General features: G+C 41.1%; 1 protein-coding gene across 8 annotated transcripts in view; it reads left to right on the top strand.

Annotated features, from left to right (window-relative positions):
* LOC140458145 (serine/threonine-protein kinase WNK1-like) overlaps positions 1-16613 on the top strand; it is a 157853-nt gene that overhangs the window by 114148 nt on the left and 27092 nt on the right. For all 8 annotated transcript variants that reach the window (XM_072552289.1, XM_072552296.1, XM_072552297.1 and 5 more), the window contains 2 exons: positions 611-712; positions 12655-12750. In XM_072552289.1, coding sequence (XP_072408390.1) covers positions 611-712; positions 12655-12750 — 198 coding nt within the window. The remainder of the gene's footprint in view (positions 1-610; positions 713-12654; positions 12751-16613) is intronic.

Here is a 16613-nt window from a genome sequence, read left to right as displayed (position 1 = left end):
TTTCTTTTGTCCGAGAATTTGTATAATTAGCATTGAGCACTGGTCTGTGGTGTCAGTCCAACTCATGCCAAATTTCCTAGTTTACTTGATTTATTTTATATACCGTCTCACCCCATGGCCATAGTTCCTGTTGCCAGTCTCTGCTGAATTGACAGCAAGGAAATGGATGAGAGGAGCACAGATCACTTCACTTCATCTTGTATCTTACAATTAAAATTGTATCTCCTTGTTTGCTTTGATCAAGATACTTCTGACATTAGTTACCAAATCATGGTAAAGATAACATCAACTCTCTCACAAATGTAGCAATAAATAATATGTTGGTAGATTATTTTACCAGCAATGGAATTTGTGATTAAGCACAGAAAATACCGCATAGTGTTTGACGAAAACTCTAGACTAGAATATACTTTGGACATTTTGTTTTGCTTATTTCACTTTGTTTTAGTTGAACGTTAGATTTTATGATATGGAATGGTAAATTCTTTCTCTAAATTGGAATAGGCTGTTTATACAATAAATTGAGAATATCATTCAAAACCTATATTTGCTGAGCCATTTAGTCTAAGCCTTGGTTGATGCAACTACTGTTCCCATTCATTACTTGTAGGTGCAACAGCTAAGCACGGAAGCTCTTGATCAGCAATTAAAACAAGCTCTCACACCACCCACTGAGCAGTTGCCATCTTTTCCAGGAACTTCACTAACCCAGGTGCAATAATGTTTCCCAGTGTGCTCTTTTGTGAATTCATTACTCTCTGTGCCATGTTTGCATGTAATTCATATCTTCATTGCAAATTATATGCATGTTCTGTGTCATGCTTATTAACCATTTCACTAAGTTATCACATCAAAAAGCAACACCCAAGGATTGGATAAATTGTTCCTTTTGTCTGTTCCTTCTATTAACCTGATATAGATCAATGTATGACAGATGCATCAATGTACATGCAAATATTCTACTTCAAGTGTTTCTAATCACTATGCCCTTTAATGTGCATGCAGCAGTTAGTGGTTTTGGAGTGCTCAACCTAATATAGGTTAGGTTATTTGCAACTTGGTTTACGAGCTGTGCTTCAGTACTCTTAACTCATCCAACAACTAATGTTGAAATATAGTTTAGGACCTGCTGTAATAGTTCATGTAAGGTGGATTCTGGTGTGCACGAGGTATAGATGGTTTCAGATGTGACAGCAGTGTTTCTATCGAGTAGAGTATTGTGTTGGTAACTTCAACTGGCCATGCTCCATTGTGATCCTGTATCCTGGGAGCAAAGGTATTGTATTAATTTCTTGGTAGATGTTTTAAAAACCATATGTACGATCATACATGTGGACTTCATTGCACTTGACTCTCCTAGATTGAGAATCAATGTAGTCTTGTTGTCATCATTTGCTCTTGCCTGTATTTCCATATGCCTCTAGAACATGGCAATCTGTGTCCAGTCAAATGTACACTTTTTAGCTTAAATTTCAGACCTGAGTTCACTACTACTTTCTCGCTTTTAACTTATCCCTTCACAGGCCCTGCTTGTCTGTCTTCACCTAGTAGGACCACTTTCATCTTCCTCTCGGAGGTACTTTGCGTACTCTGATCTCTACTCTAAACCATCACAACTGTTTACTCTCTCTTGCTATCCCAAGATTCAATTCACTATTTGAAAAACTAATGTAATGTCGGAAGCATGGCGGATAATTCAGCCTTGCAAAACAAGATCACCTGACTGGCATGTGATAATGACCAGAATTTATTTTGTGATACTATTTGACTGGTAAGTGTTGGTTGAGTCATTGGGGGGAAAAAAACTCTTCTGATCATCATTGAAATACTATTATGTGATTCTTTGTTTAACTGAGAGGCATTTTGGAAGATAAGGCTATCCCCATCCCCACTCTGATCCTTATGCTGACTTTCCTGGACATGACTTTCTGCTTAACCCTTGACAAACATTCAGTGCTTTCAGCCTTCAAACTAGGCTTGGCTGCTTTGATTTCACCTTTTATTGGCTTTTCTGTAATCATATCCCTGATCACTACCTTAATTAGAGAGGCTTGGAGCCTCTCTAACTTTGTTTTGGATCCTTTCTTTCTCTCCTTCCCACTGTCATCTGTGCACGCTCAAGTGATTTTATTACTTTCATAATGCCTTTCTCAAGTACCACCTTCAAGAAATCCAGCAGCCCTCAATTTCAAATTCCCACCTCTGTTTCACAACTAGATGAGGTGGAATATGACCACTCTGTTTGGAAAGTAGAACCAGAGAATATGATGCATGCTTGAAGAAAGAGGGAGATGAAAAATGAATGCAGAGACAATATTTCATGGAAACGATATGAAGCAGACTCCTGAGAGATATAGCTGAAGCAGTTATAGAGTCATAGAGATGTGCAGCATGGAAACAGACCCTTCGGTCCAATCTGTCCATGCTGACCAGATATCCCGATCCAATCTAGTCCCACCTGCCAGCACCCAGCCCATATCCTTCCAAACCCTTCCTATTCATATACCCACCCAAATGCCTCTTAAATGTTGCAATTGTACCAGCCTCCACCACTACTTCTGGCAGCTCATTCCATGCACATACCACCCTCTGCGTGAAAAAGTTGCCCCTTAGGTCTCTTTTATATCTTTCCCCTCTCACCCTAAACCTATGCCCTCTAGTTCTGGACTCCCCGACCCCAGGGAAAAGACTTTGCCTATTTATTCTATCCATGCACGTCATAATTTTGTAAACCCCTGGAAGGTCACCCCCAGTATGTTCAGCCTCTCCCTATAGGTAAAATCCTCCAACCCTGGCAACATCCCTGTAAATCTTTTCTGAATCCTTTCCAGTTTCACAACATCTTTCTGATACAAAGGAGACCAGAATTGCACATAATACTCCAACAGTGACCTAACCAATGTCCTGGACAACCGCAACATGACCTCCCAACTCCTGTACTCAACACTCTGACCAATAAAGGAAAGCATACCAAACGCTGCCTTCACTATCCTATCTACCTGCAACTCCACTTTCCAGGAGCTATGAACCTGCACTCCAAGGTCTTTTTGTTCAGAAACACTCCCTAGGACATTACCCATTAAGTGTATAAGTCCTGCTAAGATTTGCTTTCCAAAAGTGCAGCACCTTGCATTTATCTAACTTAAACTCCACCTGCCACTTCTCAGCCCATTGGCCCGTCTGGTCAAGATACTGTTGTAATCTGAAGTAATCCTCTTCGCTGTCCACTAGTTACCCTTTTGTCCTTTAAGTATTTGTAAAAACTCTTTGGATTCTCCTTAATTCTATTTGGCAAAGCAATCTCATGTCCCCTTTTTTGCCCTCCTGATTTCCCTCTTAAGTATTCTCCTATTTCTTTTATATTCTTCTAAGGATTCACTCGATCTCTGCTGTCTATACCTTACATATGTTTCCTTCTTTTTCTTAACCAAAGCCTCAACTACTTTAGTTGTCCAGCATTCCCTATACCTACCAGCCTTTCCTTTCACCCTAACAGGAATATACTTTCTCTGGATTCTCGTTATCTCATTTCTGAAGGCTTCCCATTTTCCAGCTGTCCCTTTACCTGTGAACATGTGTCCCCAATCAGCTTTTGAAAGTTCTTGCCTAATACCGTCAAAATTGGCCTTTCTCCAATTTAGAACTTCAACTTTTAGATCTGGTCTATCCTTTTTCATCACTATTTTTAAATCTAATAGAATTATGGTCGTTGGCCCCAAAGTGCTCCCCCACTGACACCTCAGTCACCTGCCTCGGCCTTATTTCCCAAGAGTAGGTCATGTTTTGCATCTTCTCTAGTAAGTACATCCACATACTAAATCAGAAAATTGTCTTGTACACACTGAACAAATTCCTCTCCATCTAAACCCTTAACACTATGGCAGTTCCAATCTATTTTTGGAAAGTTAAAATCCCCTACCATAACCACCCTAGATAGCTGAGATCTCCTTACAAGTTTGTTTTTCAATTTGCCTCTGACTATTAGGGGGTCTATAATACAATCCCAATGAGGTGATCATCCCTTTCCTCTTTTTCAGTTTCACCCAAATAACTTCCCTGGATATATTTCTGGGAATATCCTCCGTCAGTATAGCTATAATGCTATCCCTTATCCACAAATGCCACTCCCCCTCCCCCCTCGCTTCCCTTTCTATCCTTCCTGTAGCATTTTTATCCTGGAACATTAAGCTGCCAGTCCTGCCCATACCTGAGCCATGTTTCTGTAATTGCTATGATATCCCAGTCCCATGTTCCTAACTATGTCCTGAGTTCATCTGCTACCCCTGTTATTCCCCTTGCATTGATATAAATGCAATTTAATTTATTAGTCCTACCTTGTGCCTGCCTGCCCTGACTTTTGTTTGGTTTGTCTCACTTCTGTTCTCAACTGTACCAGTCTCCGATTGATCTCTTTCCTCACTATCTCCGAGTCCCAACCACCCCTCCCCCCCCACCTTACTTGTTTAAATCCTCTCAAGCAGCTCTTGCAAATTTCCCTGCCAGTATATTAGTCCCCTTTCAATTTAGGTGCAATCCGTCCTTCTCATACAGGTCATGTCTACCCCAAAAGCGTTTCCAATGATCCAAAAATGTGAATCCTTCTCCCATACTCCAGCTCCTCAGCCATGCTCTATCCTCCTATTCCTGCCCTCAATAGCTCATAGTACCGGGAGTAATTCAGCTATTACTACTCTCGAGGACCTCCTTTGTAAATTTCTGCCTAACTCTGTGTAATCTCCTTTCAGGATCTCAATCTTTTCCCTTCCTATGTCGTTGGTTCCAGTGTGGACATTGACCTCTTGCTGGCCCCTCTCCCCCTTGAGAACATTCTGCACCCTCTGAGACATCTTGGTCCTGGCATCAGGGAAGCAACACACCATTCTGCTTTTTCGCTGCTGGCCACAGAAACGTCTGTCTGTACCTCTGATTAGAGAATCCCCTAACACAATTGATCTCTTGGACCCCCAACATACTCATTGTTGCATTCGACCCAGTCTGAATACCAGAAACTTGGCTGTTCGTGCTGCGTTCCCCTGAGAATCCATCACCCCCTACATTTTCCAAAACAGCATACCTGTTTGCAATGGGTATATCCACAAAAGACTCCTGCACTAGCTGCCTACCTTTCTTACCTTTCCTGGAGTTAACCCATCTATGTGACTCTATCTGAGACTTCCACCCCCTTCCTATAACTGCCATCATCACATACTGTTGCTGTTGCAAATTCCTCATTGCTTCTAACTGTATCTTCAACTGATCCATTCGATCTGATAAGATTCGCTGCCAACAGCATTTATGACAGATATAATCCGCAATAACCCTTAAACTTTCTTTAAACTCTCACATCTGATAATAAGTACATATCACTTGGGCCATTTTTTCTCTTTCTCAATCTACAGATCTAGAAAATAACAGTCTTATTCCAATGCAAACACTGCCCCAGGTTAAATTAATAGTTAGGGCTTATATTTTAATCAAGAGATGTATCTCCAAAAACATTATCAAGAAAGAACCCACTCTACTCACTACTGCAGATTCTCTGTAGGCCACGCTGAAAACAACGATTAACTTATTTGATTCTGTACTGTGAACTTCGCCCAACAGTTCCTTCAAGACCAGTTGTGAATTTCGCTTTGTTCATTTTTCCCAGCTGTGCTCCGATATTCAGCGATACATGAATTCAAACAGCAAAGGCAGTAACTGCAGTTCTCTCCCTCTTGCAATGACCTCACCATGTGCTTCCTTTTTCTGTTCTTCTCCCTTTTTAAAACTGCTGTTGTTTTGATTTTTTTTTCCAAAGTTCCAAAACAATGCATCAGCACATAAAACAGTAATTGCTGATCCTGGAATTCGAGGAAATCCCCTTAATGCAAGCTAGAAATTGATTTATTGAAATAAGTTAAATTGACTCTGATAAGTTGGGAGAAAACATGGGGTATGTGCAGTATCAACAGCAGCATGTTTGGTGAGGAATGGTGAATTGTGATCTAGTTTCCTCGTGTTTATTTCTAGATGGGTCAACTAATTGATAGAGATTAAAGCAAGTCAAAGAAAATCCTCTGTTTACAAGGTGTTTCACCTTTTTTTTGGATATTGGATATCAGTTGAATTGGTTGATGACATTAACCACCACCTGTGTCTCTCTCTTCCTCCATCAACCCTTAGGTCTTATTCAAAGTAGCTAGTGTATCTCCAAGAAGGTTTCTTGGTTTTTATTATCAGTCTTGTGTGGAGTTCCTCGAGGATCTTTACTGATTTCTCTTTCACTTCACTTTCAGCAACGTCATCTGCAACCAATGGATTAGCTTCCACTTCTAATAATAATCTCAATTAGATCTACGATAGCATCTAGCTCATTTCTTTTTGCTGTAGGGTTGACTTAAGTACTTAATGGTAAGGTTTTGGGGAGTGTTGCCGAGCAAAGAGACCTTGGATTGCAGGTTCGTAGTTGTGAGGTCATGTTGTGCTGTACAGGTCATTGGTTAGGCCACTTCTGGAATACTGCGTTCAGTTCTGGTCTCCCTGTTTTGGAAGGATGTTGTAAAACTTAAAAGGGTTCAGAAAAGATTCACAAGGATGTTGCTCAGGTTGAATAGGCTGGGGTTATTTTCCCTGGAGTGTTAGAGACTGAGAGGTGACCTTATAGAAGTTTATAAATTCACGAGGGGCATGATTAGGGTGACTAGGGTCTTTTCCCCAGTAAGGGAGTCCAAAACTAGAGAGTATAGGCAACGTTTTTCATGCAGAGAATGGTGTGTGTATGTAATGTGCTGCCAGAGGAAGTGGTGGATGCTGGTGCAACTACAACATTTAAAAGGCACCTGGATGGGTATATGAATAGGAAAGGTTTAGAGGGATTTGAGCTAAATGCTGGAAAATTGAACTAGATTAATTTAGGGTGTCTGGTTAGTATGGATGAGTTGGTCTGAAGGTTCTGCTTCCTTGCTGTACATCTGTGACTCTGTGGTTGTTTAGCATCGATCCTATCTTGGATGAGTCCCTTCCTTCAGTTTAATGGTTGGAAGTACAAAATTGTGTTCCTTTCCCCGCCACAAACTTTGCTCAATTGCTCTGTTGATTTTAAGCAGACTTCATGTTGCGTTGGGATCATTTTAAAACCAGGATTAGTTTCTAATCTTCAAAATAACACTTGTTTCACTTATACAAATTTCCCAACTTAACCCTTACCTCTAGCAAATGTTGTGTTTTCATTTGGTGAAGCACCATAAATTGTCAACGTGCAGAAAACCATGCAACACTGGATGCATAAAGCATCTTTTTTTTCTTCCCTTGGCTTTTCTCTTTGTGAACTACATTGTTTCCGCATCCTTTTCTTGATTAAATTTGAAGTGCTCACTCTTGAATTCATCTTCCATGTTCCTGCCCACATGATCCCTGAAATCTTCCAAATGTATTGTCCACTGTAGCAATTCTGATATTCATGTAATTTTTGGATACTAGAGGCAAATGTGCAAATAATCACACTCTTGGGCAATTCTTTAGTCTATGTTAACGGAATTATTTTTAATTTTTAAAAGGAACATATGTTTGAGCGAAGCCCTAGGCCCCAATCTGTTTTCCTTGCACTGACCTGTGTCTCTCAAATTGACTGAAATAATTCATACAATTATTATGCGTTGCAAGTGGGGACTTCAGTATGTTTCCTATGTGTAGAGGGCGTCATTAACTGAAAGGATAGGGCTTTGGAGCTGGACCAGCAGCAAGTATCACTGCACTGCATCCATGAGACTGTGGAGGCTATGATGCTGGAATTGGTCACACTGCAGATCAAGGGTTTGCAAGCATAGAAGGACAGTAGAGAAGGGCCAGAGACGTCATGTTGGAGTCCTCTCTCTTTCCAACCAGGGGGATGCTTTTTTAGGAAAGCAATAGTAACAGGAGAATTCTACAATTTAGTGAACTAGACAGGTGTTTTTGCAACTGTAGCAGACTTGATTTCTGGTTGGCATATTGTCTCCATAATGCCTCAATCAAGTGTGTCACTATGCAGTTGTAGAGTGTTCAGGGGGCAATGCATCCAGAGATTGTGGTCCACAATTGATACCAACACCATAGAGAGTTCTTGCAGACAGATTTTAGGAAGCTAACAGAGAAAAACATGCCTGCAAAGGTATTGACTGCTGGATTACTTCAAGAGGAAGAGGAGGAGAAGATGGGGAGGGAAGGGCAGTGACTGGGAATTCAATTACCTTCACTGCAGGGCCTTCCACACTTGAACTCAGCTGTTGCTACCAAACACATCGAGAGAGAATGGCAGTCAGGCATTATTATTCTGATCTCCTGACCTTTTGTTGCCTGTATTAGGTGCCATTTTGAATGCCAGATACTGCAAAGTCGCATGGCAAATATGGCCAAGGAAAACTCCTACTGATCACCACCTCTTTTCCGTCACTGTAAAAGACCAACAGTATATTTCCAATCCAGGCCCTTCTTTGTAAAAGTTCACCTTATCAATAAAATGAAATATCTCTGAAACTATTGTGTGCATATGTGCCTGGGTATATTCTGAGTTTTAAAAAAAATCACCCCAACTATGTTATCCTTGACATAGAGAGCAAATCTTATCCACATTTCACTGTTTGAGAAAGTGTGTTCTGGAGCATGCAATTTTAAAAGTTAGGTGCTTGTTTTGACTCTTGCAGACTTGATAAGCCAAAAAGACTACTTCTCTGCTGTAGACCTCCTCTATCTATGACTTTTTGACTCTTTAACAACTTCTTGGTCCTGGTCCCCAGAACCACAAATGGGAACATTGAGTGACTTTTTAAAAAAATATTCATCCATGGGATAAGGGCATCACTGGCTAATCCCAGCATTTGTTGCCAATCCCTAGTTGCCCAGAGGGCAATTAAGAGTCAACACATTGAGAGTCTGCAGTCACATGTAGGCCAGACCAGATAAGGATGGCACTTCCCTTTCCTAAAGGGTGTTAGTGAACTAGATGAGTTTTTCTGACAATTAATGGTTTTCATGGTCATCATCAGACCGTTTAATTCCAGATTTTTATTGATTTCTAATTCCACTATCTGCCATGGCAGAATTCAACGTCTCCTTCCTATTGGGAAGATGTTGTGAAACTGAAAAGGGTTCAGAAAAGGTTTACACAGATGTTGCCAGGGTTGGAGGATTTGAGCTACAGGGAGAGGCTAAACAGGCTGGGGCTGTTTTCCCTGGAGCGTCCGAGGTTGAGAGGTGCCCTTAATAGAGGTTTACCAAATTGAGGGGCATGGATCGGGTAAATAGGCAAAGATTTTTCCCTGGGGTCGGGGGAGTCCAGAACTAGAGGGCATAGGTTTAGGGTGAGAGGGGAAAGATATAAAAGACACCTAAGTGGCAACTTTTTCACAGAGGGTGGTATGTGTAAGGAATTAGCTGCCAGAGGAAGTGGTGGAGGCTGGTACAATTGCAACATTTAAGAGGCATTTGGATGGGTATCTGAATAGGAAGGGTTTAGAGAGATATGGGCTGGGTGCTGGCAGGTGGGACTAGATTGGGTTGGGATATCTGGTCGGCATGGACGGGTTGGACCGAAGGGTCTATTTCCATGCTGTACATCTCTATGACTTTATAACAGTACTTGGGTTCTGGATGAATGCTCCAGCGACAATATCACTAGGCCATTGCCTCCCCAACTGATACCCAATGATGTCAGCAGCTTGGCCTTTTGGAGATGATTAGTGGGCTAGAATGTGCATGTGCACGTTTGGTTTGAAGTTGATATCAGGAGCTAATGTTAAATGAGGTAGAGTTAAATTGTGCAGGGATGGGAATTGGAATTGGAATGTAGCATTGAAAAGGAGAAACAAGGTGCCACCAGAGTATGACAACGAGTATTACCATGGAGTTAGATTAATTTGGGTTTACATCGTGTGGTAACATTGGTGAACAGCAGGTGCCAAATTCCACGAGGCATTATGATGTGGCAATAACACCGACTTAGCTTTTAAACAACTGTTACAAATTATGTTATGATATGCAGTGCTCAGGAAAGGTAAGGTGGGAATGAAAAGTAGTACTGGAGCAGTGGCACTTGATTTAACAAGTATATTATTGTGTTGGAGGGAAAATGGATGTCTTACAGTTCTTATTGATACGTTTTTGGTAGATAAGAGAGTCAAGGTTTGAGGTACTGGAAGGAAAGTGGAATTGAAACCCCAGCCTAATCAGTCATAATAGTCTTGACTGGTGGAGCAGTCCCACAGGGCCAAATGGCTTCCTCTTGCTCTGAAGTGCTTGGTTTCTGTGTTCCACTTAAGAACCGAATTTATAGAAGTACATAATACACTATGGGTATATTTTGTACTTCACCAACTAGTGCAAATTTTCAGGAAAATTGGAGAGGTGCAAGAACTGTAGAATAATATGGATTTTAATTATCCCAATAAAGGCTGGGAGTTCAAACTGTCTGTCACTCTGGTCTGAGTCTCAAGTTTCCTCGTTTACCAATTTATTCAAGCATATGGAAGCAGGATTGCAAGATTCTACTATGGCATGCAAATTCCCACAATCAGTTACACTTGATTACAATTATACTTTTTCAGTCAGCCTAGGTCTTTTATATTAATCTAATTACTGATTGACAGTTTAGATTGCGCAGTTAGTTTGTTACACAGACAACATTCTGACAATATCACTTGAATTTGTTTCACTGACTCTGCAGAAAAAGCTACTGGTTGCACTTGGTTCTAGTAGCATGATTTATACTGTTTTTCAACTTCTGCCCTTTCAATAGTTTAGCTGTTCGAGAGGAAGAAGATTTACTGAAGTATTTTGTTGGCTAATAAATCTCTGACCCACTGAGGCAGGAGACTTTGGCTCTTGTTCTGAAGAATGAGGCTTTCAAATAGATTTTAAGGGAGCATTTATGGTATAGTGGTGATAGGTTTATAACATTTACATTATCAAATGAAATGCTACATTTTTGGTTTTGAAAAAGAACTTAAGGGATTATCTTGGCCTATTAGTTTAACTTTGAAATAAATAGTGATTTGAACAAATAAGGATTCATTGACAGCAAGTTAGCATGAGTTGAAGGAAAATTGTTTAATTTGCTTGATTTTTTTTTGTTATTGTGGAGCTTGTTGAACAGAAGGTTGATAAGAGTATTGTGGTTGATGTGTACTTGAACCTCCCAAACGTGTTTAACAACGTGTCACATGACCGTCGTGTCTACAAAGTTGAAGTCCATAGAATGAAAGGGACAGTGGCAGCATGGGTCAAAAATTGGCTAAGTGACAGGAAATAGAGCAGTAGTGAGCAGAGTTTTGGATTGAAGAAGGTATTCAGTAGTCGTGTCTCAGTTGAATGAGCACCACTTCACTTAATATATATAAACGACTAAAATTGTTGCCCAAGGTACAATTTCAAAAGTTGTGGATGTCACAAAACTTGGAAGTATTATGAAGTGTGAAGGTAATAGGTGTAGATTCCCTGGATAGGAAGACAGGCTGGTGAAGTGGGTTACTACATGGCAGTGACAATTTAATGCAGCATAGTGTGATGAGATGCATATTGGTAGGAAGAATGAGGAGAGGCATGTAAGTTAATAGCTATAATTCTAAAAGGAGTATGAAACAGAAACACTTGTTAGAAGCGTCAGGCAGATTGAGAAGGTAGTTAATAATTCATACAAGATACTAGGTTTTCTATATTGAGGTATAGAACACAAAAGCATAGTGGTTATGATGAACCTTTTGTACTGTGTTGGTTTATGTGCACCTGGAGTATTGTATTTAGTTCTGGACTTCACACTTCTGGAAAGCTGTGAAGGCAAGTGCAGGAAATGTTTCTGAGAATGGTACTGGGGATGAGAACTTCACTTCATGTCTAGATTGGAGAAGCTCCGTGACAAATGAAGCAAAACATTTTTTGAATGACTGATGGTAAGGATCTGGACTTCATTACCTTTGTGTGGAGTGGCAACTGATTGACTTGTGGCTTTCAAAAGGGAATTGAACAAACACCTGCATGGCTATGGCAAAAGGGTGGGGGATTTGGATGAGCTACTATGTTCTCGCAGTGCAGTGGCACAGACTTGATTGGCTAAAAGGCCTTTTTCTGTGCTGTGTAATCATTTTATAATTCAATAGTTGGCTCAAATGTTTGAATGAAATGTATTCGATAAGACATTGGAAATATGAGCCAGTTGCATCTGTTCTAGATTTTTCATGCTATTTGTTAAAAGTTTTTGTCCAAGGCCATAAATTACTGACCAAGTGGGCAAATAAGCCAATAGATAAGCTGCTTCATTGGTTTCTGATGGCAGTGAGCCTCCTGCTCAGAACTTTGTAGCTAGTCTGAGGAAATACCTCTTCTAAGTCTAACCCCAACCTTTGTAGAGGATGCCAAGTCAATGGTTTTGAACTTAATATTGATTCATGCCTTAATTATATTTTGACTATGTTTTGTTTCTGCATTAAAACTAAGAATTCAGTGTATTTGAGTTGCTATATTGGAGAATTTTATCAATGAACCCTGCCATAAGTTTGATTCAAAACTAGGGGACGTTGAAACTCTAGCTGCAATAACGTTTTAGCTGAAATATCAATGAGTATTAGAAATGAACTTTTTTTTGTTTTGGTGCAGCATGAATTTGTGGATAACTAACTTATTAAAACTTCTATCGTCCTTCAGTCGCAACAACCGTTAGACACTTTAGATGCCCAATTAAGACGTGCCCTGAGTCCAGAGACTGTGACAAATGCACCAGTTCCTGTCACATCGGTACAGGTGAGTTTTAATGTATTAAAGTACCACGTTTTCAAGTTTTCTAAAGGGTTTCAAGTTTATGATTTTGATTAAGGGAGTTTACTTAGTTTGAAGATAAATTTGGGGTATTGTTTTAAACGTGAAAGGGCAGTGGTGTCAAACTTTTTTTGTCATATGTTTCCAAAACTGCAAACAGTCAAATAAGTTGGAAAAATTAGTCATAGAGATGTACAGCATGGAAACAGACCCTTTGGTCCAACCCGGACCAGAGATTCCAAGCCAATCTAGTCCCGCCTGCCAGCACACGGTCCGTATTCCTCCAAACCCTTCCTATTCATATACCCATCCAAATGCCTCTTAAATGTTGCAATTGGACCAGTCTCCACCACTTCCTCTGGCAGCTCATTCCATACACGTACCACCCTCTGTGAAAAAGTTGCCCCTGAGGTCTCTTTTATATCTTTCCCCCCTCACCCTAAACCTATGTCCTCTGGTTCTGGACTCCCTGACCCCAGGGAAAAGACTTTGCTTGTTTACCCTGTCCATGACCTTCATAATTTTGTAAACCTCTATAAGGTCACCCCTCAACCTCCGACGTTCCAGGGAAAACAGACCCAGCCTGTTCAGCCTCTCCCTATAGCTCAAATCCTCCAACCCTGGCAACATCCTTGTAAATCTTTTCTGAACCCTTTCAAGTTTCACAACGTCTTTCCGATATGAAGGAGATCAGAATTGCACGCAATATTCCAACAGTGGCCTATCCAATGTCATGTCCAGCCACAACGTGACCTCCCAACTCCAGTACTCAATACTCTGACCAATAAAGGAAAGCATACCAAACACCGCCTTCACTATCCTATCTACTTGTGACTCCACTTTCAAGGAGCTATGAACCTACATTCTAAGATCTCTGTTCAGCAACATTCCCTAGGACCTTACCATTGAGTGTATAAGTCCTGCTAAGAATTGCTTTCCCAAAATGCAGCACCTCGCATTTATCTAACTTAAACTTCACCTGCGTCTTCTCAGCCCATTGGCCCACCTGGTCAAGATCCTGTTGTAATCTGAGGTAACCCTCTTCGCTGTCCACTAGACCTCCAATTTTGGTGTCATCTGCAAACTTGCTAACTGTACCTCTTATGTGCACATACAAATAATTTATGTAAATGACTAAAAGTAGAGGACCCAGCACAGATTCTTGTGGGACTCCACTGGTCACAGGCCTCCAGTCTGACTAACAACCCTGCACCACCACCCTCTGTCTTCTACCTTTTTGAGGCAGTTCTGTATCCAAATGGCTAGTTCTTCCTGTATTCCATGAGAACTAACTTTTGCTAATCAGTCTCCCATGGGGAGCCTTGTCGAACACCTTACTGAAGTCCATATAGATCACACTACTTTTCTGCCCTCATCAATCTTCTTTGTTACTTCTTCAAAAAACTCAATCAAGTTTGTGAGACATGATTTCCCACGCACAAAGCCATGTTGACTATCCCTAATCAGTCCTTGCCTTTCCGAATACACGAACATCCTATCCCTCAGGATTCTATCCAACAACTTGCCCACCACTGACGTCAGGCTAACTGGTCTATAGTTCCCTGGCTTATCCTTACCACCCTTGTTAAACAGTGGCACCACGTTAGCCAGCCTCCAGTCTTCCGGTACCTCTACTTTGACAATCGATGATACAAACATTTCAGCAAGAGACCCAGCAATCACTTCTCTAGCTTCCCTCAGAGTTCTAGGGTACGTCTGATCAGGTCCTGGGGATTTATCCACCTTTACCCATTGCAAGGCATCCAGCGCTTCCTCTTCTGTAATATAGACATTTTGCAAGATGTCACCATCTATTTCCCTACAGTCTATATCTTCCATATCCTTTTTCACAGTAAATACTGATGCAAGATAATCATTTAGTATCTCCCCCATTTTCTGCGGCTCCACACAAAGGCTTCCTTTCTGATCTTTGAGGGGCCCTATTCTCTTCCTAGTTATCCTTTTGTCCTTAATGTATTTGTAAAAACTCTTTGGATTCTCCTTAAATCTATTTGCCAAAGCTATCTCATGTCCCATTTTTGCCCTCCTGATTTCCCGCTTAAGTATACTCCTACTTCTTTTACATTCTTCTAAGGATTCACTTGATCTCTGCTGTCTATACCTGATATATGCTTCCTTCTTTTTCTTAACCAAAGCCTCAACTTCTTTAGTTATCCAGCATTCCCTATACCTACCAGCCTTTCCTTTCACCCTAACAGGAATATACTTTCTCTGGATTCTCGTTATCTCATTTTTGAAGGGTTCCCATTTTCCAGCCGTCCTTTTACCTGTGAACATCTGCCCCCAATCAGCTTTTGAAAGTTCTTGCCTAATACCGTCAAAATTGGCCTTTCTTCAATTTAGAACTTCAGTTTTTAGATCTGGTCTATCCTTTTTCATCATTATTTTAATTCTAATAGAATTATGGTCACTGGCCCCAAAATACTCTCTCATTGACACTTCAGTCACCTGTCCTGCCTTATTTCCCAAGAGTAGGTCATGTTTTGCATCTTCTCTAGTAAGTACATTCACATACTGAATCAGAAAATTATCTTGTACACACTGAACAAATTCCTTTCCCTTAATACTATGGCAGTTCCAATCTATTTTTGGAAAGCTAAAATCCCCTACCATAACCACCCTATTATTTTTACAGATAGTTGAGATCTCCTTACAAGTTTGTTTTTCAATTTCCCTCTGACTATTAGGGGGTCTATAATACAATCCCAATAAGGTGATCATCCCTTTCTTATTTCTCAGTTCCACCCAAATAACTTCCCTGGATGTATTTCTGTGAATAACCTCCCTCAGCACAGCTGTAATGCTATCCCTTATCCACAAATGCCACTCCCCCTCCTCTCTCACCTCCCTTTCTATCCTTCCTGTAGCATTTTTATCCTGGAACATTAAGCTGCCAGTCCTGCCCATACCTGAGCCATGTTTCTGTAATTGCTATGATATCCCAGTCCCATGTTCCTAACCATGTCCTGAGTTCATCTGCCTTCCCCTGTTATTCCCCTTGCATTGATATAAATGCAGTTTAATTTATTAGTCCTACCTTGTGCCTGCTTGCCCTGACTGTTTGACTCACCTCTGTACTCAACTGTACCAGTCTCCGATTGATCTCTTTCCTCACTATCTCCCTGGGTCCTACACCCCCCCCCCCCCCCTCCCCCACCCTTCCTAGTTTAAATTCTCACGAGCAGCTCTAACAACTTTCCCTGCCAGTATATTAGTCCCCTTTCAATTTAGGTGCAATCCGTCACTTCTACCCCAGAAGCGTTTTCAATGCTCCAAAAATGTGAATCCTTCTCCCATACACCAGCTCCTCAGCTGTGCGTTCATCTGCTCTATCCTCCTATTCCTTCCCTCACTCGCTCGTAGCACCGGGAATAATCCATTCTCAACTTTTTGCTTTCCTATGTTGTTGGTTTCAATGTGGACGTTGACCTCTTGCTTGCCCCTCTCCCCCTTATGAACATTCTGCAACCTCTCTGAGACGTCTTCGATCTTGGCACCAGGGAAGGAACGCACCATTCTGCTTTTTCGCTGTTGGCCACAGAAACATCTGTCTGTACCTCTGACTTGAGAATCCCCTAACACAATTGATGTCTCGAACCCCAACATACCCCTTGTTGCATTAGAGCCAGTCTCAATACCAGAAACCTGGCTGTTCGTGTTACGTTCCCCTGAGAATCCACCACCCCCCTACATTTTCCAAAACAGCATATCTGTTAGCAATGGGTTTTTCCAACAAAAGAGTTGTGCACTAGCTGCCTTTCTTTTTTACCTTTCCTGGAATTAACCATGTGACTGTATCTGAGACCCCCCGCCCCCTATAATTGCCA

The sequence above is a fragment of the Chiloscyllium punctatum genome, chromosome 32 (genome assembly GCF_047496795.1).
Source record: "Chiloscyllium punctatum isolate Juve2018m chromosome 32, sChiPun1.3, whole genome shotgun sequence".
Lineage (NCBI taxonomy): Eukaryota > Metazoa > Chordata > Chondrichthyes > Orectolobiformes > Hemiscylliidae > Chiloscyllium > Chiloscyllium punctatum.
The sequence above is the reverse complement of the archived record's forward strand: the minus strand, read 5'-3'. Positions and strand labels throughout refer to the sequence as shown.